Source organism: Populus nigra, chromosome 8 (genome assembly GCF_951802175.1).
Source record: "Populus nigra chromosome 8, ddPopNigr1.1, whole genome shotgun sequence".
Classification (NCBI taxonomy): Eukaryota; Viridiplantae; Streptophyta; class Magnoliopsida; order Malpighiales; family Salicaceae; genus Populus; species Populus nigra.
In genome coordinates, this window is record NC_084859.1 from 213507 (window position 1) to 238293 (window position 24787).

Consider the following 24787-nt stretch of genomic DNA (forward strand, 5'->3'; position numbering starts at 1 on the left):
TATAGCTGGATGGGTTTTTTATTTCCTTGCAGAATGGTCCTCTAAGTTTCTGTTTTCTTTTTTAGGGACTAAAAGTGATAGTTATTAGGAGCATAGTTGTAAAATCTAGACCAATCCGGGGTGGGAATGAAGCTTGTACAGTTAACCCTGACTTGTGAATGCACGTAAATTTTATTCTTAAAAATCAAAGACCAATATACAATTTATTTGAGGGCACTTGATTAAATAAATTTGTTCAATATTAGGAATAAAATTAAAACTTTTAAGAGTTCATGGACGAAAATGTAATGTTATTCAAAACCTAGGGGGGCTATAATCCCTTCAAAGATCAGGCAGTCCACGTGACTTAACAGCATTAATCATCACCTCAATCTTTCGTTTCTGCAGATCGCTATCAGTTTTCATTGGCCTGCTAATATTAGAGTTCAACAACCCTTAGGGTTCTCTGTACATTGCTGATCTTACTTTGGAGTGATGATGGACTTAACCAGCTTTAACTCAAATTAGGCCTTTCTGGTCTTCAAAATATCGCATAAAATCTTATTCCGGGAGAAACAGCTTCATTTTACTGCTTTCACAGTTACATTATAGTAAAATCTGTGCCCTGAAGAATCCTTTGTAACCTACATTGTTTCTTCCCTTGTGTGACAATGGCACAAGGGGGAGGTAACAGCTCCATAAGAACGAGTCCTTACGGGCAGCAAGGATCACATAGCTTGCTCACCTACTTGTGAGGTTTAATATGTGGGTAAAGCCCCAGTATATGATCTGGTGTGAAGTCATGCCGAGTCAGGATTCCGACAATAGGAGGCCTCTGCAAAATAGAGAAATTTGAGGAAATCTCTGCATGAGTATTCACATGGATTCTAAAGCTAAGTGTTCATATGCATATTATTAACACATGTATAACATTGGGAGAGTCATACCCCTGGTGTCTTCGGCACCACACACAAGTGTCTGAGGCCAAGTTCGCGAAAGAGAACAGCAGCTTTAGCTAGAGACATTGTTTCAACCACGGTGTATGGAGATGTGTTAGTAATAGGATGGAGATCAACATACATCTCCATCTCCTCCTCTGTGATCTCCAAATCCTCCAGCTTCACCCCTTTGCCTGATCCAGCCTTTGCAAAGTCATGTGCCTTTAAACTCTTCGTGATCCCTGATCCCGTCTTTACTCTCTGCTTTGTAAATTTCTTTCCTCTTAGCAACACAAGCAGATGAGACCTCAAGACAAGTCCACACAATTCTGGAGCATCTGAACAAGGCGGCTCATCAATCACAGGGAATCCATTATGCCCTGTTGCTTTCAAAGCATGCAACAGGTTCCCTACTTTTTCAATCCCAGAGAATGAAACTAATGGACCAGAAACAACATCACTTGCAACAAGATGTCTCATGTATGGTTCTGCATGGGCTTCCATGTACGGAAATCCTTTCATTCTCACCATTTGATCGTAAATACCCTTGTTGAAACTATCGGCCACTGTTTTTGAAATGAGGAGCACTAGCATCATTAGTGGAAGCATAAGCAGATCATTAGTAAGTTCAAGAAGTATGACACAGAGAGAAACTGTCATTCTCATGGTGCCACCAAGGAAGGAGGCAGCTCCAAGGAGGGCACAGAGACCCGCATCAAGATTAGACAGAGGGCCAAGCATTGTTCCAATAAGACGCCCATAAGAGGCCCCAGCAAGAATGACGGGGATGAAGAGCCCAGAGGGAACAGCAATGCCGTAAGTAACAATGCCAAGGCAATAAATAGCAAAGAAGAAAACCATAAGGGTGGAGAGGTGAAATTCCTTTTCACTACCGGAAGTGAATAGGTTGCGGATGGCATCATCACTGGTGTTGAAAACGAGGGAAGCAAGGTCGTTATAGTGGTTTGGTGGACACTGGAAATTCTTGAAGTTGCCAGAGCGGCCTTCAGTTGGGCATTTCTCGGCCAGGTGAGGGGGACAGGGAATGCACTTCGAAAGCCATGGGAGACCATAGGAGCAACAAGAGGTCAAAAGGGAAATGACAATAACAAGCAGAATCTTAAACGAAGGACCCCTCCTGTAATTTGTTCAAACCATAATCATCAACAAAAATATTGTCGGTCATCCACTAATTCCAGCATTTCAAACAACTGGGAAACTAAATTAACAAATCTGCGCGACAGAAAATTATCCTGTACTGATAAGCAATATTCAAAAGCGTTCAAAAAAGTTGGAAAGATGAAGTCAAACAGTCAGTAGCTGAGGGAAAATGTTCTACAATGGAAAATTGCTGGGTCAGTCCCTTCTGAAAATGTACACACACACACACTCTTTTCCAAAGTTATGTTTAACTGCTCAGTATGATGATAAATATAAAGCATGACTGTTCATGAGAAAATGGCAATGAACATTAACAGTAAAATACTCATTGATACGAAGAGACTTTTCAGGGCATACTCATTGATGAGGCTGTACGTGCGAAGAACCTTGTCGACACAATAGTTGTAAAGGCTTCCGAAAACGCCTCCTATCACTCCAAGGAACACAACTGCTAGTAGATCTGGGGTGCTGTAAAAGGCTTTTCTAGAATTTACGTCAAACATGATCAGACCTCCTTGTCCAAATAGCCCACATTTTCCAGATCGGCAAAAATCTATGAGACCTCTCAATACGACTGCTACTACAGCTGTCGTAAAGAACGTCCTCCAAAGAAGGGCACTCCTCCACCTGAACGAAATGGGAAAATGATATATTTCACCCAGTTGTAGAAGAAGGAAGAAAAGAACACTTTTGTAGAAATGGGGAGGGGAGGATGATAACAGAACAGGGAGTTACCAGGAAGCAGCTTCTTCAAGGGCAAATAAGACCCCGCCAACAGGAGCACGGAAGGCAGCTGCTACACCAGCAGCAGAACCACATGTAACCAAATCTCGCCGGTCTCGATCATTTTTGAAGTATCTCAACCATTTCCATGTCAAATGATACTTGCGAGAACCACCCTGTCCAAGTAAGGAGGCTATGCAAGCACCAGTATGTACCATGGGTCCTTCTTTACCAACAACAAATCCAGCAGCAACTCCAAATATGGACCCGAAAATCTGAGAGGTTCAAATTAAATATAAGAACTTCAGTACCCAACAAGGATCAAATTTCCTGAACCGCTTCTAAATTGATCTCCCCACTCACGTCAGTGATGAATTAGCTCATCATGTATTAGAAACAGTTATAAGGAAGACAGTCAACAACAAAAGGCAGGAAAATTAGCTGCTTCAGAGAATAAAATAGCTAGCATTTCCACAGACAAAAGAAAGTATAATACTTCATGAATAAAAGAAATACTCAGCATAATAAACATCTGCAGCAAAAGCTTCTCACATTAAGAGACACTAACAGAATTCTTTGTTTAGATTTTGCTTGTGTTCTGATGAAAAGTTTGATGGGAAGAACTAATGCACGTGGTTTGGGACTTGTTGTTTCACCTCATGTATTCTGACAAGGTAGTGTATTCACATCCAATCTCATCAAACATGTAAGCAAAACCCATGAGGAAGGCAATTCGACTTGAGTTGGGTTTCGAGGAGCATAAAGTGGCTTGGCCACCAAAATATTCATTTGCATGCAGAAAAATCAATGACATTCTTTGTTAACTGCACAGTTTTTTTTTATGCCTCAAACAACTATGTTGTTGCATGTAACAGAACTCAAGTGGTCCTTTATGCTAGCAGCTAGACAATGCAAGGGATTGGCATGCTTCCCATATGAAATATGTGAATGAATAGCTTTGAACTCGTTGGAAAATGATAGTTACAGATGAATGTTTGGAGGCTAGAAGATGAAATATTAGAATGATTTGTCTAATTTTGATGCAGGTCTAGTAACAACTAGAACAGGGTTTTCAGATTTAATCTATAATTTTATGGAAACATGAGAGTTGGATCTGGCCTTTATGTCTTTGTATACATTGAATAATTATGGGAAACAACTTGATTAAAGCATTTAGACAATCACTGAATTCCAATAATTGTATAGAGGGAACCGATAGAACTTATAAAATTCGCGGGGAGAGAGTTACAGATAGTTTGTGATTCACCTTTACAAAGAGGGTAGCAGGAGCCAAAATAGAAGGAGCATCTACACCATTGAGGTATGCTTTAACCTCAGGTATACCAGAGCCTGCTGCTGCAGGAGCAACGTAAGCACAGAGGGCTGCAGCAGCAATAGCCAAAACCACGTTGCAACCAGCATAAGTTGCAAATGCCTGATAGTACCTGCACTGAAAAAAGAATCATTTATATCAAATTTTTTTTATTAAAAGAAAACTAACATAAGCATCTAACCTGTTTCATGATAAAAACATAGCCGATTATATCACTAGTACAAGACAAAAATCTAACAAAAACTTGATTTGCAGAACAACAAAAAAATGAGGTAAAAATATCAAGTTGTTCTGTTATATCTAGAGAATTATGTGTCCTCAAGGAGATCCCCAATACTAGATATTGGTTCCGACATGGGGTCATACGTTGAGATCTAATTGAGGATTGGGTGTGGAGGGGGGGCTGGGGAGGACTACCCCCATACATAGCTCAATGCCTGATGGGCCTCCAAGTGCACCAAAAAGTTGTTCGTAGCGGTATAAAATATGAATATGGTATAATATCTCAAGAGAATTAACAGAAAATAATTACACTTTATCCTGAAGAAAAACACTTGCAGTGATGATTAGGCTTACTTGTTCTCAAGCATGAGATTGTTTGTCAACAGAAGTTTGAAACCAGCTATGTTTTCAACAGCAAGGTTATTGAAAAAGCCGACAAGCCCTGTACCTAACCCAATGAGGAGAGCAAGTGTCCACTTGAGGACAACATACTGATATATCTCAACCTTCTTTCGAGACCTCCAGTCTTGTCTAAAAAGTTCATTATCAGCAATCCTGCCAAAGTACATTCCAGTGGGTCAGAATGCGGTAGGAACAGAAGATTACTTCTAACATCAAATGAAGCATTGCTTAGAACTTTCAACAATCTATTCTCCCCTTCAATAACCTTATTTTAATTAAGCATTTCAGCATTTCTATTCTTGGTAAGTGAGAGGTGCTAAGGCACCAGTGAACATCCTATGGCTACCGAAAGGCTAATTACGGCCACCAACTGAAAGCCATGGGAGAACAGAAAACTGGGAAGGCAAGCCTAGGAAAGAGGCCTGTTCCCCCACATAAATTTAACAGCCCGATTCTGTAAGACCAAGTACATCCTCAATAAACTAAATGACTGGTGATAAACATAAGATCAAGGTCGTCAGCCCCTATCATTTACAGTAGTTAGTCCACCTTTACTTTCCTAACAATAACAGCTTCCACTCTGTAACTCCTAGAAATGCTTCTTATTGAAAATAGCTTCTTGTTCAACTTCTAGTAAGTGCCCGTTTGGCAACGCACTGCGGTTACACCTGCATTTCGCCAGCAAAAGCATAAGAAATTATGCTTTTGCCGCGATGCACTGCGTTGCAAAACGGTGCCAAAGAGTGAAGGGAAGGCGGATTGCACAGTAAAAACCTTGCATAAACTCGAGCACGAAATGGTGATTTCTTAAAATTACAACGTTTGATTAATGCATTAAACAGCCAATTTAGTTCTGGAAAACTACAAATAGTTACCAAGCTACCACATCAGCATCATGGCTCGCTCGAGAGCGACCTTGTTTGTTCTAAGCCAAAATCAAACAACAAAAGATTCAGAATTTAGTTTCCTATTTATCCTAAATTGCTTTGCGCGCGCACATACACACGCACTAAAAAAAAAGTAGAACAAGAACATACAATACAAATGTCCCTTCTTTTTGTCATTTTCCCTCCGTTTCTAGCTATCCAAAAGAAGAAAAGAAAAGAAGAATTGATATGATGGGAAGATTTTAAAAAGAAAATAAAGAAGCCATCAGTAATTCTTCTAATAAACCAATTCATCCTCACATTTAACAGAAAAAAAATAATATTTAAGAAAAAGGAGGAAGAAGAAGAAGAAGAAGAAGAAGATTGGGACTTACTCATAATCAAGGCTTTCAATAGGGCAGGTATTGGCACCAACAATGGCAATCTGTGAAGTATTATTCTTTATATTCCTAACAAGAAACGGCTCTCTCAACATTGACACACTGTGTTCCTTATCATCATCTTCCATCTCAAATCCATTCCCTTCTCTACTACTATGATCCTCCTCCATTTTCTTCTCCCCCTTTTCTCTATCTCTCTCAAACTTTCTCGGTCTTGGTATTTGCACGTCAAGTATATACTATACGAGGGGGGCAAGCAGTAACAAATCTGTTTCCTTTTAAGCTGGATTTTGAAGTTCAAATCAAGAGCAACGGGACCACCTTTTTCTCTTTCCTGAACAGATAAAAGCGAAGTTTGAGTTGTCTGTCTTACGTTACGTGGGAAGACAGGGAGACTTATGTCTTGTCATCTGATTTCCTCAGTTTACTTCTATAAATAAATAAATATAATGTATTATATCATTTAAAGAAATACAAGATACACGATCAAAGCGCACACACACACTCAGAATTAAAGATCACGTCGGATAAATTTGATAAAATTGTGCTGTATACCTCCATCAGAGAAGAGGGATACGTTACTGTTCTGCAAGTTCTAATGTCCATGGAAGAAACAAATTGGCCATGAATTTCATGGTGTCGTCGTATCAATTGGGATTTTATAGAAGTACATTGGGATTGTCAAATATATCCAAGAGGAGTATGAGTTCATGTGCCCACCAGTCTCTTGAGTGAACTCACCAAAGCGACGGTCTGCAACTTTGTTTTTTCTTTTCTTTCTTGTTCATTTGTCTCTTTTCCTTTCCATGACGCAACCGCACTTCTTCACATTTTGTTTTACCCCCAATCCTCTGCCCTTAATATTTTGAAAAGACATTAATTATTCTACGAGAGTCTCTGCCCTACATTTGTTTTTGCTTTATAAAGTAATTTTTTAAAAAATTTAATTTTAATTTTTTTTATTTTAAATTAATATTTTTTTAGTGTTTTCATATCATTTTAATGTATTGATGTTAAAAATAACTTTTAAAAATTAAAAAAATATTATTTTGATACATTTCCGAGTAAAAAACACTTTAAAAAATAACCGCAACCACGTTTCCAAACACACATTATAATTGAGTTTTAGCGATCAAGTTTAGATAATTAATTATCAAATCAACTCGAGTTTTTTATTAAATTAATCTTATTTTTTGTATTTTTTAAACTTATATTAGTCTAAATCGATTCAAATTCTAAAACAATTTCTCTTATTGATTTAATTTTTTAATAAATAAGAGAAGATTTATTCATTTATTTTTTTTTGAGGAAAAAGATGCTGAGGTTTTGCTTGGGATGAAAAAATTGAGAAGATGGGAGTTAAGGAGATGTTTTCCTTAGAAAGAGAAGATTAATATCATTCTTTAACATTAATCATGATTTATGAGGAAGGTGGAAAAAGAAAATTCATGAACGTATATTTACATGGAGAGAAAAGATAAATGTCCCAATGAATCCTTAAAAGCTTTTTTTTTCTTATTATTCGGATATCCTTGCATTTTTTTTTAAGAATAAAACTAGTTTTATTCGGGGTTTGTAATTATCTTTCTTAATAATTACGCTTCTTGAAAATTAAACTTGTATTTTTATTTTTATAAAAATATAATAATTCCTTAATCGCTAGACCATCATTTTATTTATTCTTTAAAAACTTATATACAAGTGGCTACTGGATTTTCCAATCTAGAATTAATAAATAAGAAACCCACTCCTTACTCTCCCGAGACACATTAGTGCATTCTTACACATGTATTTATATAAGTGGTATTAATCGGACCGGCTTTTAAAATTATATGTTTATATTGATTAATTGATTATATTAAATATTTAATTTTAATAATTTATAGGATTCTTTTGTAAGAAAAGAGAAAACAAAAATTCATATAAACACAAATGAGTGATAAGTGATAAACAATAAATTATGGATTTTATAAATATGTTAAATATTAAATGATTGTTTGAATATAAAAAAGAAAAAAAAATTCGACCACTACACATGTTTGTATAAATTTCTTTTATGACTCATTTGTAAGTATATTTATTATATTCTAAAATGTTATTCTTTCATGTGATAGTAATAATTTACAGAAAAAGAATTTAAAGAACAACCTTAAATAAAAAAAATACAGGATATATTGAATAAAATACTATAGAAATACGGGATATACCTTAAGTTATAATTTTTTTTTTATAGGGTTTAGAAGAAATTTCTTCTCAATAAATTAACTCTTGGAATATAAAATATAAAGTGAGGACACAAAGAACATGTTTTTATTGTATTTCTTGTTTTAAAAATATATAAATTTATTTTAAGACTATTTGAAAACCAATTTATTTTATGTCCGTATTTGTTTTTATTGAACTAGACATGTTTTTTTTTTTAATCTGTCTTTCGGATATTAATCAATAAATGGTAATTATGGTTTGAAAAAGAAAGAGAGTATAATTAACACACAACCTTATTAGGTTCTCAATGGAGTAATTGCATTCTTGAAGACTTGAAAAATAAGGGGCGAGGGCAATGGGTTCGCACCAGCACAAAGCAGTAGACCGTTTCTACCTCTTACTAACCGTAATAACAACTTGGTGGCTAAACGCCAACTGCTTCCTTCCTTCCTTCCTTTCCTTGTACACCTATTCTTGCTTCCTCTCTCTCCTCCCCTGGTCTCCACCTATACAATTACAACAAAGACTCAGATTCTGATTCTCCGCATCCCTATCTCTCTCCTTAAACCGCCTTTCTTTTTCAATCTCCATCATCAACCACACTACTTTTTATCATAACACTCATCTTTAAAGTTTCTCTCTTTCTCTCTTTGTGGAGTATGGTGACTTGATGCCAAGTGTTGAATCGATATTCTTTTTCTAGTGATTAAGGCCCCTTTGCTCTTCTTTATGAATTCTTTGAGTTTCCCGTTTGGGTTTGATTCAAAGATCTAATTTTTCTTTTGTTTTTGTGGGATAATTTTAGAACCCAGGTTTCAAAACTCTTGATTTCTTTGATTTTCGGGGTTTAATCAGTGTTTTACTTGGTGGGTTTTCCTTATTTTCTTTCAGCATCACTGAAAGTTGTGTTTTCTCTGGGTTGCGTGTTGATGGTTAGGATTTATTTTTGTGGGTTCAAGTTTTGCGGTGAAAGAGTTGAGCTTTGATTGAGGAAAAGAATTGAGAGATTATTGGGAATCAGTGATTGGGGTATTGACTTATTGAATGAAAAGTGAGAGAGAAAGGGAAATAGATGGCAAGGAATAGAGGGGATAAAGAAGAAGGACCTGAAAAGCTCATGGGTTTGCTTAAACTGGTTCAGATATTGTCGTTGTTGGTAATTTTTGTTGCTGGTGTGATTCTAGGCTTAGCTACTAGTTCTCACATCAACCATTACTTTACTTCGCAAGCACAGTTGTTTCTCACTAACAACATTGCTTCTGCAAAGCTATCTGATAATAACTGTACAGTTGTGAAGCCTTGTGAGAAGGTTGATTTTTTGAATATGGAGAGGTTTGTTCATCCAGACAACGTGATTCATAGCATGACTGACGATCAGGTCTTTTGGAGGGCTTCTCTGTTGCCACAAAAGAAAGGGTATCCCTTTGATAGAGTACCTAAAGTTGCTTTCATGTTTTTGACTAGAGGTCCTTTGCCACTGCTGCCTTTGTGGGAGAGGTTCTTTAGGGGTCATGGCCAGTATTTCTCCATCTATGTCCATACTCCTCCTGATTATGTGCTCAATGTTTCCAGTGATTCCCCATTCTATGGAAGAATGATTCCAAGCAAGGTATGCATCCAAAGCCACATGGTTTTAGTTTATTATATCTGTTTATTCTGATAACTATTAGCAATATAGTTGAAATTTCCATGATATGGATGCTGTAGATGTAGTCTCTTTTTATATTGAGTTGGAAAGGGCTAGATTAGGTTATGAGTTGTGCGTGCTTACCGGTGATCAGATTAGTGGCCTATTCAGCTTTGGGGGTTGGGGTAGGAAACTAGGGGGAGTTTGGGAGTGTGGTAGATATTGTTTTTTAAAGTGTTTTTTTTTTGTAAAAAATACATGAAAATAATATATTTTTTATTTTTTAAAATTTATTTTTCACATCAACGTATTAAAACGATCCAAGTGCATTATTTGTCAAGGGAAATGATGCAATATAGAATTCTACGAATAGGGTCACTACACAAAACCCTAATTTAAATCTTTATTACTAAATATTTTCTTTCCTAAGAATTCTAAGATAAACAACCCTTTATACTAGTTTTTGGTCCATCTTAGAAAGGAAAAGAATTTCATTCACTAATTATAGAATTTTTATAGAGATTCCTAAACTGAATAGGAAAAGTAAAATTACCAGTCTCAAAATTTGTTTTCCTAAACTGAATTGAAGAAAAAAATAAAAACAGGAAAATATTTTCTAAAACTTAATAGGAATAAAAATAATTAAGGGAACAGATACTTTCGCTTAAAAGTCCTCCCGCATGAGGAAGTCCTTAACCCCTATGTAAAAGTTGCATAGATATTCTAAATGTTAATGAATTTGCATGTAAATATCTTTTCTGGAGAAAGTTTGTTGGTGAATTTTCCACAATTTGTTTCTGTACACATGCGCACAATTTATATGGATGCACATCCTTTTCCCTTCGTTCTCTTCTCCATGTTCTAGTGTTATAATTCTCCACTATTGTGGTGTGGTTTTGATGGAGTATTACTTCTGGAAATAATTTCTGCAAGCTTTTTCTTGCTGTCCTTGGTATAATATAGATTGAAGCTTGGTGAATCTTTTGACCATTTCTGACAAGATTATCTTTTATAATGTTTTGGGCATTTGTGGTTCTCTTGAGGCAGTGTAAAACAACCATATGATCACCTTTTCAGTTGGTTCATTTCATTCATTCCCATCTAATTGTTGCAGCTTAAGAATATAGCAGCATAATAAATACCAGGATCACATGAAACATCAATTTGAAGGTTGAATGGACTGCTCCTGAGATCATGCACTGCAATAACAAATCATTTTCGTCCTTGTCAAATCACTCTATGGATCTTGCATCGAGAAGCTCATCGCAATCATCTAAATGCCTGCAATTAACTTATACGTGGATGTCCATTACAGATACTCACCAGCATACAAAATGCATGCGATTAATGATCTTGCCACTTTGCATTGACAAGAAAAGTTGATATTGGATGCATTCTGCAGTTATGCTCTACAATCACTGTGGTTGGCATAATAAGATGCATTCTGTTGGTGTTTTTTATTTGTTGATGAACTTCTCTGGTTACTAGAAACGAATTGTTTGTTATGGACTAACTAGCAGATTTTGTTGGGCTTGTAATTGCATTATTTGCTTTGTGTAATTGCAAATAGAAGTGATGTCTTTTATTTGCATATGAATTTATTATTTTTTTTCTCCTCTCCAGGATGTTGAATGGGGATCAGTATCACTGGTTGATGCTGAGAAGCGCCTTCTAGCCAATGCCCTACTGGATTTCTCAAATGAACGTTTTGTTCTTCTGTCTGAGAGCTGCATCCCAATCTACAATTTCCCTATTGTCTACAAGTATCTCATTCGTTCAGAATACAGCTTTGTCGAGTCATATGATGAACCCACCCGCTATGGACGCGGCCGCTACAGCCGGAAAATGCTACCTGATATTCATCTGTACCAATGGAGGAAAGGGTCACAGTGGTTTGAGATCCAACGTGACCTGGCTGTTTATATAGTTTCAGACACCAAGTACTACACTATCTTCAAGAAATACTGTAGGCCTGCTTGCTATCCTGACGAGCATTACATTCCAACTTACCTGAACATGTTCCACGGGTCACTTAATTCAAACCGGAGCGTGACATGGGTTGATTGGTCCATCGGGGGACCGCACCCAGCAAGATACGGTGGTGGTAATATTACCGAAGACTTTATACAGTCCATTCGGAATAATGGCACACAATGTTCCTATAACTCAGAAATGACATCTGTTTGCTACCTCTTTGCTCGGAAGTTCGCTCCAAGTGCATTGGTTCCTTTGCTTAGCCTAACCTCGACAGTAATGGAATTTTAATTTTCCTTTTCGTTTCTTGGTAGAGGTAAGATATCATCTCTGTAGTGCTCTTACTCATTGATGGAGCTGCTGCTACAGCTCTCCGAAAAGTTTTGGTATGGGGCCATTGTACAGTTAGTTTTCTTAGGGCAATGAGGTTTTTGGCCATCGAAGCAATGACTATTTGTTCCACACTTTTTTCTGTTTTTTAGAATACGAGGCAGCTTTTCGAAGAAAAGCAACTATACAGAAAGGAATGTTTTTTTTTTTTTTTCCTGCGTTTATTCGAACAATGAAGCGAAAGGCACGATTGAATATCGAATTCTTCTGCTCGGATGAACTAGTTCTTGTTCACCCATGGATGAGTAGGATCCACAGACCCTCTGATGTCCAACAATCCAAGGATGGTAGACTGGGCAACACCTCTCCGGTGTTCCTTTTCCTTTCAAAGATAGTGTACATTTGTCCTCGTGTCTGTGTTCAAATTAAAGAGGAGGAGGAGGAGCAAATAAAAGCCTCCCACCATTTCCTGCCGCTGGTTCTGTAACCCGCGTTACGTGAGACCCCGCTAGCCGTAGCAGGCTAGGCCTGGGCGCAAGAGGCCCAGCTTCTTCTATTAATATTAATATTGATGTTTTTAAATTTAAATATTATAAAATTAATTATTCCTATTACATCATAAAATAAATATTACTTTATATAAAATATTTTTTATTATTCCATCAAACTATTTATAATTCCATTACATATAAAATTCATCCGATAAAAACTACAGTTTTCATAATTATTTGAGCGTGTAATAAAATTAGATAAAATATTATCAGGTATAAAATTGATATTACAGTGCGAGTGAATTTAATTCACTCTATACTAGTTTTTTAGGAAAAAAAATATTGTTCACATCACAGTACGAGTATAACTAGTTTTTTTTTAAAAAAAAACGGTTAAAAAATTAAAAAAAACTGTTCATTTAATTGCACAGTTCACTGAACAGTGTAATTATAGTATACAGTGTATCAATGTATATTGTTCATGCTAATTGTACTGTTTAGTGAACATTGAACTTACAATTATAATATACATATGTATTGTTTATGCTAATTATACTGTTTAGTAAACATTACAATTAGCACTAAGAGTAACAAAAAACATGAATTCTGTGCTTTCTAAAAATCAAGTTATAGCTGCAAATAAATGGTGGTACCCATATTTTTTTACAGTTAACGGATTCTTGTTATATGCTAGCTTCACAATAATTCAGTACCATTTAATATAGAAACTCTTACAACCTTTTCAATTTACAATTTATTATTACATCTTAATTAATTAATGCTTCTTATTTCTTAACATGTAATAATTAATACCTATTATCTATCATTATCTGCTGCATGCATGGATAAACTCGCTCATTCGAGGCGGTACGTTCAGATTGATATAATTCACTGTGTTGGGATGTATTTTTCTTACCTAATAATAATAATAATAATAATAATAATCGTGATTATTAGGCTTTGGACTTGTGTTTCAACTCTTATAAACAACAATCGATCTCTAAATAAATATTGTTCCGTATGGCTTGAATTGAGAGTCGGTTTAAGGTGAATTCTTTATTAGCTTTTATATATATATATATATATATATATATATATATATATATATATATATATATATATATATATATATATAGAACAAGTAAAACTTTGAACAATTTTCATTTCGTAACTGTGGCGTTTTGTTAAATCTTAGTTAACAAATATATAAACACCTCTTCAAACTGCTTGATTGATTCAACATCACCCGTTTTATGGGATGTCAATTTATTATATATACCATTTGACTGTAGAAGTTCTTATTACCTTTTCAAATCACAATTCATTCATTTATTTATTATGATCAGAGGCTGGTCTGGCGCACACTCTACTTGGGTCAGGCTACGGCTGTACTGGGGGGGCACCCTTGACCAACCCTGGGAACGGTTCACTGTTGTCTGGAAGTTGACCCAACATTTTGATTGCGAGCCCTGTCAAAGTCAGCAGATAAGACCTTCACTGGGGCGAGCTTCCATTACTCCCCTGGCCCAAGTCTCGTTAATTAGCCTCCCACAGTTGAACGATTCCTTGTCCTGTTCCTCCCCAAATCAGTGCTCGGTCCTCGGTCTCTTTCTCCTTCAATTTAAAGCAAGCCCCACCCTCCATGCTGTTCAAGTTTCCTAAAAGTACAAGGCGGCAGCAACAACAACCGCCATGGCTGAGGGAGGAGCAGGCAGTACAGGCTCAACCCCATACCGCTCTTTGCAAGACACCCCCACCTGGGCTCTGGCAACCGTTTGCTTCATCTTCATCTTCACCGGCATATTCATTGAGTACCTGATCCACCTCCTTAGCCACGTAAGTCAACTCTTAGCTGCCACCAACAACAAGCACTAGAAAATCATGTGATTTCAAGTTCAAGAACCTCCTTGACCATTAATTGTACTGTTGCAGTGGCTGAAAAAAAGTAGAAAGACTGCCTTGTATGAGGCCTTGGAGAAGCTCAAATCAGGTGAGCTAGCTTATGATAGCTAGAGCTGTTAAATATTCTCCCATATAATTGATGGCCTGGTTAGCTAGGGACTGACGACGATCTCTGTTTGGCTGGTGGTCACAGTGCTTATGGTGCTGGGGTTCATGTCACTCATTTTGACAGTAACTCAAAGATCCATCATCAAAATCTGCATACCAGACAAGGTTGCAAACAGGATGCTACCATGCCGTCATACCATAACCAAAACCACCAAAGCAACACAAGAAAGGATCTTGGCAGCTGAATCCGGCTCGGATTATTGTGGCTCAAGGGTTTGCACACACATCCCATCTCAGGATTTCTTGTTAATTTGCGCGGTGCACCGCACACAAACAACAGAACAGTACTAACTAATACGTAGATTAAATGTTTCAGGGAATGACATCTCTTATATCAGAAAGCGGGGTCAATCAGCTCAATATATTCATCTTTGTGATGGCGATCATGCAAATAGTCTACACCGTTCTTACTATGGCCTTAGGAAGGGCAAAGGTAACATAATTAACATTACTGTATTGTAATAACATCGCATTCATACTCTCTCAGACTTTAAATGGAACCTGATATATAATTCTTGGATTAGATCAGTTACCACGACATAACTTTTTTCTCGTTATATGATATATAAAAATCTCCTCTCTTGTATTAAAAATTAATTTGAAAGGATATTAATTCAAGGGCAGAGAACTAGCAATAATATATATATATATATATATATATATATATATATATATATATATATTGTCAAATAGAATATATATATTGTCAAATAGAAAAGACTTGAAATATTGTAAAATTAATTTGTTTCAAATACAAAAACAAATTGCTATTAAAAAAAACCCCATCCCATCACTCCCAGATAAAAATAGATTATAGGCAACAGTCACATCATCATCACATGTAAAAATCGAATAGAAAGACTTGACCATGCAAAAGAAGATACTGGAATCTGTGGACACCTCGAGCTTGTTTGACCTGGCTTTATGTTCTTTTGAAGGGGTTTGGATATGCATAGATGGTCTAGGCTTGTTTTGTGTATACTATATATTTGGACAAGACCTTGCCAAGTTGCCGTGAAGGTGGCCGTAGACTTGGGGGAGTGCCCTTGACTTCCATGCGCGTTGTCTGGAAAAAAAAGAAAGCAATCTATTTCTACTTAATTAGTCCTCCTGATCTGTTGAATAAAATATATAATTAATGCTAAGCATGATCCACTTTTCATGAAGGTTTTGCTTCCCTAATTCTTTTTTCACCATTATTAACCGATTGATTTACTTGATTAATCAATAGATGAGGAGTTGGAAAGCTTGGGAGCGAGAGACTCAAACAGTGGAATACCAAGCTGCCAATGGTAATCAAATTATATATTGTTTTGCCTCTTAGCTCGATTTAATTTGTTCTCTCCTAAAATAAAAACATATATAGCCCAACAAGAAAAAATATATATACAATGCAATCAATTTAATTTTGTGTGTGTGTGTGTGTGTGTGTGTGTGTGTGTGTGTATATATGAACGTGCGTGTACACGTCCTCTAATTAATCTTAAAGTTGACTTTAGTTTAATATGATCTTGTTTTTAGTTTAATACTGGTTGAAAAAAATAATTAAAGCTATAATATTTATTATATTATTAACATTTTTTTTTGTTTCTTTTATTTATTGTAGATCCTAATCGCTTTCGGTACACAAGGCAAACGACATTTGCACGTAGACACATGGGTTCGTTTGCAGCAACATCAACCCAGCTCTGGATTGTAAGCACCAATCATTTTCTTTTTTCATCGCATCGATCCTCATTATATATATATATATATATATATATATATATATATATTTCTCGATCGTAGGTTAAAATAACATTTAACTGCTTGATTGTTTTCAATTACAGAAATGCTTTTTCCGTCAATTCTTCAATTCAGTGGCAAAAGTTGACTATCTAACTCTGCGCCATGGATTCCTGGCGGTGAGCTTCTCATGCTTTCATTACACCTAGTTCATGATCATGCCCTTGATTATATATAACCTTATTATATATAACCTTATCATCATCATAATCATTTTATTATATATTATTACAATCCTTTTTTGTTATTATTATTGGTGGGAGGAATCACTGGTGGTGACTTTGAAACACTCAGAGGAGATAAAACACAAGGTTTTATTACAAGAACACAAGCTTACAGGAGCAAAATAAACACAACAAGCTTAACAATACACACCCTCTCTTTCTCTCTAGTGTTTCTCTCTACTCTCTCCACACAAAATAACATAAGCTTAGCTAGCTATTTATACACGAATTCAAAACAAGATAATTCAACCTTCAAGTGTGAAGGCGGCTGTGGATGGTGGTGTGAAGGCGGCTGGCGGCATGCAGCTGCGGCTGGTCGGTGGGTGGTTGCCTTCCTTGACCTTCTGGATGGATTGAGTTTAATACAACAAATCTCCCCTTTAAACTAAATCCAGGGATATCATGTCAAGCATGAACTCCATTCTGATAAATGTTTCCCTCTTCAATGGCTTTGTAAAAATGTCAGCAACTTGATCATTTGTGTTGCAAGATATCAGTTGGACTTCTTCATTCTTCACATGTTCCCGAATAAAGTGATGATGTGTATCAATGTGTTTGCTCCTCTCATGATACACTGGGTTCTTTGCCAATGCGATTGCTGATCGATTGTCAATATAAATCTCCGTAGGATTTTCTTGAGGAAATCCCAAAAACTTCAGCATATTCCTTAACCATATTGAATGGCATACGGCTGAGTTAGCAGCAACATACTCAGCTTCACAGCTTGATAATGTGACAATCGATTGCTTCTTGGATGACTATGTGAAAGATGTGTCTCCCATGAAAAAGACAAACCCTGTTGTGCTTTTCCTTTCATCCAGATCTCTACCCCAATCACTATCCGAGTAGCCTACAAGATTAAAGTCTTTACTTGAGGTATAAAACATACCTTCATTCATTGTGCCTTTGATGTAGCGAAGAATTCTCTTGGCTGCATTCAAATAAGACTGGTCTGGTGTCTCCATGTATCTGCTGATGAGTCCGACTCCGTAGAGTATATCCGGTCTGGTACATGTCAAGTACTTTAAGCTTCCTACTAAGCTTTTGAAGTAAGTTGGATCAACATTTCCAACCTTACTCTTCCTCAATTCTACTCCATTCTCAACTGGAGTTGATACCGGATTGCAGCTTTCCATCTTGAACCTTTCAAGAATATCTTTGGCGTAACTACTTTGGGATACAAAAATCCCTTCTTCTTTCTGCGTTACTTCCAAGCCAAGAAAATGTGACATTAGACCAATGTCAGTCATCTCAAACTCATGTACCATGCTTTGTTTGAAGTGATGTCAAACATGGTAGGGTTGTTGCCGGTGAATATCAAATCATCAACATACAGGCACGCAAATAAGATGCTGCCATCTGCTCCTTTCTTCACATATATGGCGTGTTCATATGGAAATTTCTCAAATCCATTATCTTGAAAATACCTGTCAATTCTGGTATTCCAAGCACGCGGAGCTTGCTTCAAACCGTAGAGAGCTTTCTTCAACTTGTATACTTTGCCTTCATTTTCAGCTTCAATGTATCCAAGTGGTTGTTCAACATAGATCTCTTCTTCTAGGAAGCCATTCAGAAATGCTGACTTCACATCGAGTTGATAGATCTTCCATCTATGTTGTGCAACTAGTGAGATCATCAGTCTGATTGTCTCTAGCCGGGCTACTGGAGCAAATACTTCTCCATAGTCAATGCCTTCTCTCTGTTTGTAGCCTTTAGCCACTAATCTGGCTTTGTATCTTTGAACTTCTCCTTTTGCATTCTTCTTTGTCTTATAGACCCATTTGACACCTATTGCTTTCTTGTTTTCTGGTAGATAAGTCAGCTTCCAGGTATCATTCTTCTCAATGGCATGTATTTCTTCATCCATTGCTTTAATCCATTTTTCTTCTGTGACAGCTTTATTGAAGCTTAATGCGTCACTATCTGCAAAGAAACAAAACAAATTTGTATCTTCCATTACTTGAGTGGCATCGTACAACTCTTCAAGATTTCTCATCCTTCTTGGTTCTTTTGATGAGGATGCTGATGGTGGTGTTGATGATGATGCTCCTGGTGTGTTCCTCCTGTTGAATACAGGGAATCTGTGTACCGGACTTTGTGGTTCAGCTGCTGGCACAATCGGTTATTCGACAAGTACTGTTGGTACTTCTTCACCTTCAAGGATCAAATCAATGTTGATCCATTCGACTGCTTCTTTATCATCATTCCATTCCCAAGATTTATCTTCTTCAAAGATAACATCTCTACTCATAATTGCCTTCTTCGTGATGAGATTATACAGCTTGTATCCCATCCTTCTTTCACCATATCCGACAAAGATGCATTTCTCGCTTTTATCATCGAGCTTTCTCCTTCTTGCATCTGGGATCTTTGCATATGCCACACAACCATAGACTCGTAGATGAGTAACACTTGGTTTGTGACCACTCCATGCTTCTTCTGGAGTGACTCCTTGCAAACTTCTGGTTGGGCAGCGATTCAGTAGATACACTGCACATGATACAGCTTCAATCCAATATTGCTTGGGCAACTTCTTTGCTTTGAGCAGACTTCTTGCCATGTCAAGAATCGTGCGATTCTTTCTTTCAGCTACACCATTCAGCTGTGGTGTATACGCAGGTGTTGTCTGATGTCTGATGCCTTGTTGTGTACAATAGGCTTCAAAGTCATTTGCTGTATATTCTCCACCTTGATCAGATCTCACGGTTCTGATCATGTAGCCACTTTGCTTCTCCACAATTGCTTTAAAATCTTTAAAACAATTGAATATTTCTGACTTCCTCTTCAGAAAGTATATCCACGTCTTTCTACTAAAATCATCAATAAAAGTGAGGAAGTATCTATTTTGTCCAGTCGACATAGGCGTTATTGGGCCACACACATCTGTGTGTATTAACTCCAGTGGCTTCTTTGCTTTCCAGTTGACTTCTTTGGCAAAACTGGATCTGTGATGTTTGCTGAGGACATAACTTTCACAGACTTTATCTGGATGATCAATGTGAGGCAAACTTTTGACCATCTTCTTGCTTGCTAGCATCTTCAAACTTGTGAAATTCAGATGTCCAAGCCTCAAGTGCCAAAGCCATTCTTCACTGTTGGTGATGGCACTCAAACACCTTGCTGCATCATACTGGATGTTCAAAGAAAACATCCTATTCTTTCACATAGGCAATTAATCTTCAATTGTTGTCTCTAATTGTCAGATGACAATTCTTCCAGTAAAAAGTATATCCTCTCTCCAAAAGTTGACCTAAGCTGATCAGGTTCTGCTTTATGGCTGGGACATAATACACATCGGCGATGTAGCTGGAATCGCCGTTCTTCAATTTGATTGGGATGCTGCCTTTACCTTTGAATGGAACCTTTGAGGTATCTTCAAAAGTAACTAGACCTTGCTTGGTCTCATCTAGATCACCAAATAACTCTCGGTAGCCGCACATGTGATTGCTGGCTCCAGAATCTAGATACCATATATCCTTTTGTTTCTCACCAAGTCCTTGTTGGACAAGTAATGCAGTTGCTCCTGTGTCATCCTTCTCTGCAAAGTTGGCTTGCTCACGTACTTCTAACGGAGCTTTCCTTCGACATTCAGTGCTATAGTGCCCAAATTGATTGCAACTATAACATTGGATATTCCTCTTATCACGGTTATTGTAACCGCCTCCTCTTCCTCTAGGAGTGAATGTTTGTTGTCCTCTACCTCCTCTGGTGGTGTTTCTACCACCTCTTCCTCTAAAGCTTGTATTCCAAGAACCTCTTCCTTGGAATCTCTGGAATCCTCCTCTGGATTGTTGACTTCCTGCTTGAGTGGTATATCCACTTGTTGAAGTCTCCCCTTGCTCATATCTGTCCTTGAGAGACAGCTTTGCTTGTAAGGCATGCTCGATGGCCTTATCTCCATTTCGCTTTACAATCTTCTGCTCATGAGCTTGCAAAGAACTCATAAGCTCATCAACTGTCAACTTGTCCACTTCCTTGGACTCTTCAATCGCGACAACAACAAAATCAAATTTTGGATCTAGGGATCTCAAAATTTTCTTAGTAATTCGGGAATCGACGATGGCTTCTCCATTTCTCCTAATCTGATTGACTATCACCATAATTCTTGTGTGATAATCAGAAATAGACTCCGAGGACTTCATTTGCAATAACTCAAATTCACCTCGCAAATATTGAAGACGAATCTTCTTGATTCTGTCAGCACCTTTGTATTTTTGTTGGAGAGCCTCCCATATATCATGTGATGTTTCAGCGGAAGTAATGATCTCGAATGTGTCTTCATCAAGACCTTGATAGATGATCGTTTTTGCTTTGTTGTCTTTCTTTCTGTTGACTTTCAGGGCTAGTTTCTGTGCCTTTTGTAAAGCATCTTCTTCTTCTTTGGATTCAGGTTCATCATAACCATAGTGTACAATCTCCAAACACTCTTGTGAACCAAGGAATGCCTTTAATCTGATGCACCAACTATCATAGTTGTCTTTGGTCAGCTTCGGGATGAGTGTTTGTGTACTTTCTGTAGTCATTTTGCTCTTTGAATGACTATATCTCCTTCTGGGAGTTGAATTTGGCAAAATGGACACTGTAGATCGATCCGGAATGGTCGAAATAGTCGGGAACCGGTCTGACTTTGTATAAATCGGGTCAGAAAATGGGTGAACCGGTTAAAAAACCAATTCTGTACGGCGGGCGGTTCGCTGGGTTGAACCGGGAATATTCTGTGGAATATTCTATTGGCTCGACTGCGGCTAACGAGTGGCTCGGCTTGCGGCTCGGCTTGAAAAGGGAATATTGTATGGAATATTCTTCGGCGTGGCTTGAGGCACGACTTACGGCTCGGCTGGGCTCGGCGTAAACGGCTCAAATATGGCGTGCGTGGACGACACTCGTCTTCAACCTCTGGCGCGCGTGGCTGCGCGTGGGCAAACAGGTTTGAATCTTCAGTGGCGCGTGTGGGCTACCTCGGGCTCTGATCAAGGTGATGTTTACGCCAGTGAGTTCGTATGGATGAGCTCTACACGGTGGAATGATCAAAACTTGTTTTGGACAACTTTGAAAATTCAGCTATCTCCCAAAACACTTCTGTTTTCTGACGAACAGGGCTCTGATACCAATTGTTGGTGGGAGGAACCACTGGTGGTGGCTTTGAAACACTCAGAGGGGATAAAACACAAGGTTTTATTACAAGAATACAAGCTTACAGGAGCAAAATAAACACAACAAGCTTAACAATATACACCCTCTCTTTCTCTCTAGTGTTTCTCTCTACTCTCTCCACATAAAATAACATAAGCTTAGCTAGCTATTTATACACGAATTCAAAACAAGATAATTCAACCTTCAAGTGTGAAGGCGGCTGTGGACGGTGGTGTGAAGGCGGCTGGCGGCATGCAGCTGGTGGCTGGCAGCTGGCAGCTGCGGCTGGTCGGTCGGTGGTTGCCTTCCTTGACCTTCTGGATGGATTGAGTTTAATACAACAATTATTGTCCAATTGAATTGCATACATACGTGTTGTCTGTGAGTAAGCAATAGATTAGTTCATATAGTATGCTTTTTAAAATAAAAATAAGCACAGAAGAATCAAGATTTATACTGATAATTCATTCATGAATAACTATATATTTGCAGGCTCATTTGCCCAATAACAGTTCCTTCAATTTCCAAAGGTACATACAACGATCGCTGGATTATGATTTCAAAGAAATAGTCGGCATTAGGTACGTTGAAGGATCAATAATTATTCAAGAAGCCATAAATATATACATGGTGATATAGTAATGCGAGCACCGTTGTGACTGCATGCATCCGTGTTCTTATGTCATAATCTTCTGTTTCTATTGCCTTTTTCACAGTCCCTGGATGTGGTTTCTAGTCGTCATCTTCATGCTTGTGGATGTCCATGGTAAATTAATGCTAGCTTCTGCTTTTCTTTTAATTTCTTTAATATTAAAAGAAAAACCTATCATTTCTAAATTAATTAACTTGCATGTGTTTGTGTGTGAACAAAAACAGGTTGGCATGTCTATCTTTGGGTATCATTTATCCCATTGCTAGTACGTTACTCCTACTATAAATTCAGACTTTTCTTTATTCATTCTTACGATCTTTTGTAGTAGAAATAGTTATAAATTAATTAAATATTTAAAGGAGTGGTTTTGTGTGTTTGCAGATAGTGCTGGTTCTTGGAACCAAACTTGAAGTAGTAGTAGCAGAAATGGCTCTTGAAATCCATGATCAAAGTAGTGTAATCAAGGGAGCTCCTCTAGTACGACCAAATAACAGTCTCTTCTGGTTCAGTCATCCAAAATATGTCTTGTCTCTTATACACTATACTCTATTCATGGTATGTCCATGCATTTATAATATTTTGTGTGTTTGTTTGTATATAAATGTATGTATATGTATAATCTTATCTTATTGTGTGTTTGATTACTGTCTCGAGACATAAAAGATATAAATCGATAATATGTAATTTAATTTATATCTTTATCTATATCTCTTCAATTAAATATTTTATGTTTTTTTTTCAGTATTTGTCTCTTCTATCACGATATACTAATCAAATGTAATGATACAAATCTAAAATCAAGTTCTGTTTATAATCACTGCATTATTAGTGAACTTACTTTCTTTCCTTCCGCACCCCTTCAGAACGCGTTCGAGCTCGCATTTTTTGTTTGGGTCACGGTAGTATTCCTTCACCGCTTCCCTTCCCTTTGTTTTCACTGTGAATCCAACTTAATATAACCCTACATTATGACAAATATCTAATTTCTCTCTCTTTTTTTTTCTCAGCTGCAATTTGGGATAAAATCTTGCTACCATAAAAGGGTAGAGATCATCGTTGTTAGGGTTGTATTAGCGTGAGTATAACTTCCCTTCCCTAGTATTTTCATTCAACTTGTTGGAAAAAAATGATTCAATCTCGACTATTTTATTTGTCAATGCATAAGGAATTGTTATGTGTGCATGTCTTTCCAGGGTGACTGTTCAAATCATGTGTAGTTACATTACTCTTCCTCTGTATGCCCTGGTAACCCAGGTATCCATCCATATCTCTCTCTTTCTTTATATATATATATATATATATATAGAATCACATGGTTAAGCTTGGAAATGCACCAAAACTTAGTTTGTATGTAAACAGATGGGGTCACAATTTAAGGGTGCAATCTTGGAAGAGCAAACAGCTAACGCTATCAAGCAATGGCACGGTGGAGTCAAGAAGAAGATGAAGAAAAAAGGACAAGATTTTTCACTATCTAATAATCACTCTTATTCCTCCCCTGTATCAACTAGCAACCGAACCATGGATTCCCCCTCAGATAACAACCATCATCATAGCCAAAATGATTCTCAAGATGACAACCCTTCTCTTTTAAGAAATCCAACTTTAAGTGATATCACTTCATTTCATGGCCAAATTGGGATAGTTGAAGATCGTGTTCGAGAAATTTCCCAACATGTGGTTCCATCCACTGTGATTGAAATAGCTGGTGTGCCTGATCGAATCAAGAATCAAACATAGATATTTACAATCTAAAAAATTATTTCCCCCCATATTTGTAAGTTACAAGTTAATTCATTGCCCTTGTAATATTTTGATCTATTGATAGATTTATTAAAAAAGAGCACATTTACATCTCTAAACTATTAGTTGACTATAGCTTAATTAAGTTCCCAAACAAAATATTTTTGCTATATTATTAGTGTTGGGTTTTTCAAAACACATGTACCACCAAAAAAATAAATTTAATATTTTTTTAGAAGTCTCAAAAATCTCATTAGATATTCTAAGGTTATTTATAGTTTATAAAAAAATTATCTAAGGATCAAATATTCTTTTTGGCTTCAGATAATTGCTTCAATGATAAGTTGTTGCAAACCACAAGTCGTCCAAATAACTATTCTTTAATGTTTAATCCACACAAACCACGAGTAAAAAATCTTCTAAATTCTTTTATGAGAGATGAATTGTTATGCTTTGAGTGTTAACTCTTTTCTTTTATATTTTTCAAGTGTTATGCAATTTACATAGTTTTTCTACATATAACATTTT

At 36.9% G+C, this 24787-nt stretch overlaps 3 protein-coding genes across 3 annotated transcripts; 2 read left to right on the forward strand and 1 right to left on the reverse strand.

Annotated features, from left to right (window-relative positions):
* Positions 1-217: 217 nt before the first annotated feature.
* On the reverse strand, positions 218-6368 carry LOC133701380 (chloride channel protein CLC-c-like). The gene is made up of 7 exons (XM_062125281.1): positions 6020-6368; positions 4711-4911; positions 4069-4246; positions 2814-3076; positions 2436-2705; positions 927-2055; positions 218-814 (listed from the first exon to the last, which is right to left on the reverse strand). The coding sequence occupies exons 1-7, from the start codon at positions 6193-6195 to the stop codon at positions 725-727; spliced, it is 2307 nt and encodes a 768-aa protein (XP_061981265.1). The 5' UTR covers positions 6196-6368; the 3' UTR covers positions 218-724.
* Positions 6369-8571: 2203 nt separating this feature from the next.
* On the forward strand, positions 8572-12354 carry LOC133700868 (glycosyltransferase BC10-like). Its single transcript, XM_062124570.1, has 2 exons — positions 8572-9839; positions 11481-12354. The coding sequence occupies exons 1-2, from the start codon at positions 9303-9305 to the stop codon at positions 12120-12122; spliced, it is 1179 nt and encodes a 392-aa protein (XP_061980554.1). The 5' UTR covers positions 8572-9302; the 3' UTR covers positions 12123-12354.
* A 1824-nt stretch (positions 12355-14178) lies between these two features.
* Positions 14179-24378, forward strand: LOC133701231 (MLO-like protein 3). Its single transcript, XM_062125073.1, has 15 exons — positions 14179-14488; positions 14585-14642; positions 14748-14935; positions 15039-15155; positions 15954-16014; positions 16329-16417; positions 16552-16626; positions 22357-22445; positions 22581-22630; positions 22741-22781; positions 22898-23071; positions 23380-23415; positions 23524-23591; positions 23710-23770; positions 23876-24378. The coding sequence occupies exons 1-15, from the start codon at positions 14345-14347 to the stop codon at positions 24254-24256; spliced, it is 1632 nt and encodes a 543-aa protein (XP_061981057.1). The 5' UTR covers positions 14179-14344; the 3' UTR covers positions 24257-24378.
* Positions 24379-24787: the final 409 nt, after the last annotated feature.

Excerpts from the sequence above, each read along its gene's own strand:
- LOC133701231 (XM_062125073.1), top strand. The coding sequence starts at position 14,345 with ATGGCTGAGGGAGGAGCAGGCAGTACAGGCTCAACCCCATACCGCTCT. Across the intron at positions 16,418-16,551 it reads CATCAACCCAGCTCTGGATT|AAATGCTTTTTCCGTCAATT; the intron begins GTAAGCACCAAT and ends TTTCAATTACAG. Across the intron at positions 16,627-22,356 it reads TGCGCCATGGATTCCTGGCG|GCTCATTTGCCCAATAACAG; the intron begins GTGAGCTTCTCA and ends ATATATTTGCAG.
- LOC133701380 (XM_062125281.1), bottom strand. The coding sequence starts at position 6,195 with ATGGAGGAGGATCATAGTAGTAGAGAAGGGAATGGATTTGAGATGGAA. Across the intron at positions 3,077-4,068 it reads CTGCTACCCTCTTTGTAAAG|ATTTTCGGGTCCATATTTGG; the intron begins GTGAATCACAAA and ends TGAACCTCTCAG. Across the intron at positions 2,706-2,813 it reads CTTGAAGAAGCTGCTTCCTG|GTGGAGGAGTGCCCTTCTTT; the intron begins GTAACTCCCTGT and ends CATTTCGTTCAG.
- LOC133700868 (XM_062124570.1), top strand. The coding sequence starts at position 9,303 with ATGGCAAGGAATAGAGGGGATAAAGAAGAAGGACCTGAAAAGCTCATG. Across the intron at positions 9,840-11,480 it reads GAAGAATGATTCCAAGCAAG|GATGTTGAATGGGGATCAGT; the intron begins GTATGCATCCAA and ends TCTCCTCTCCAG.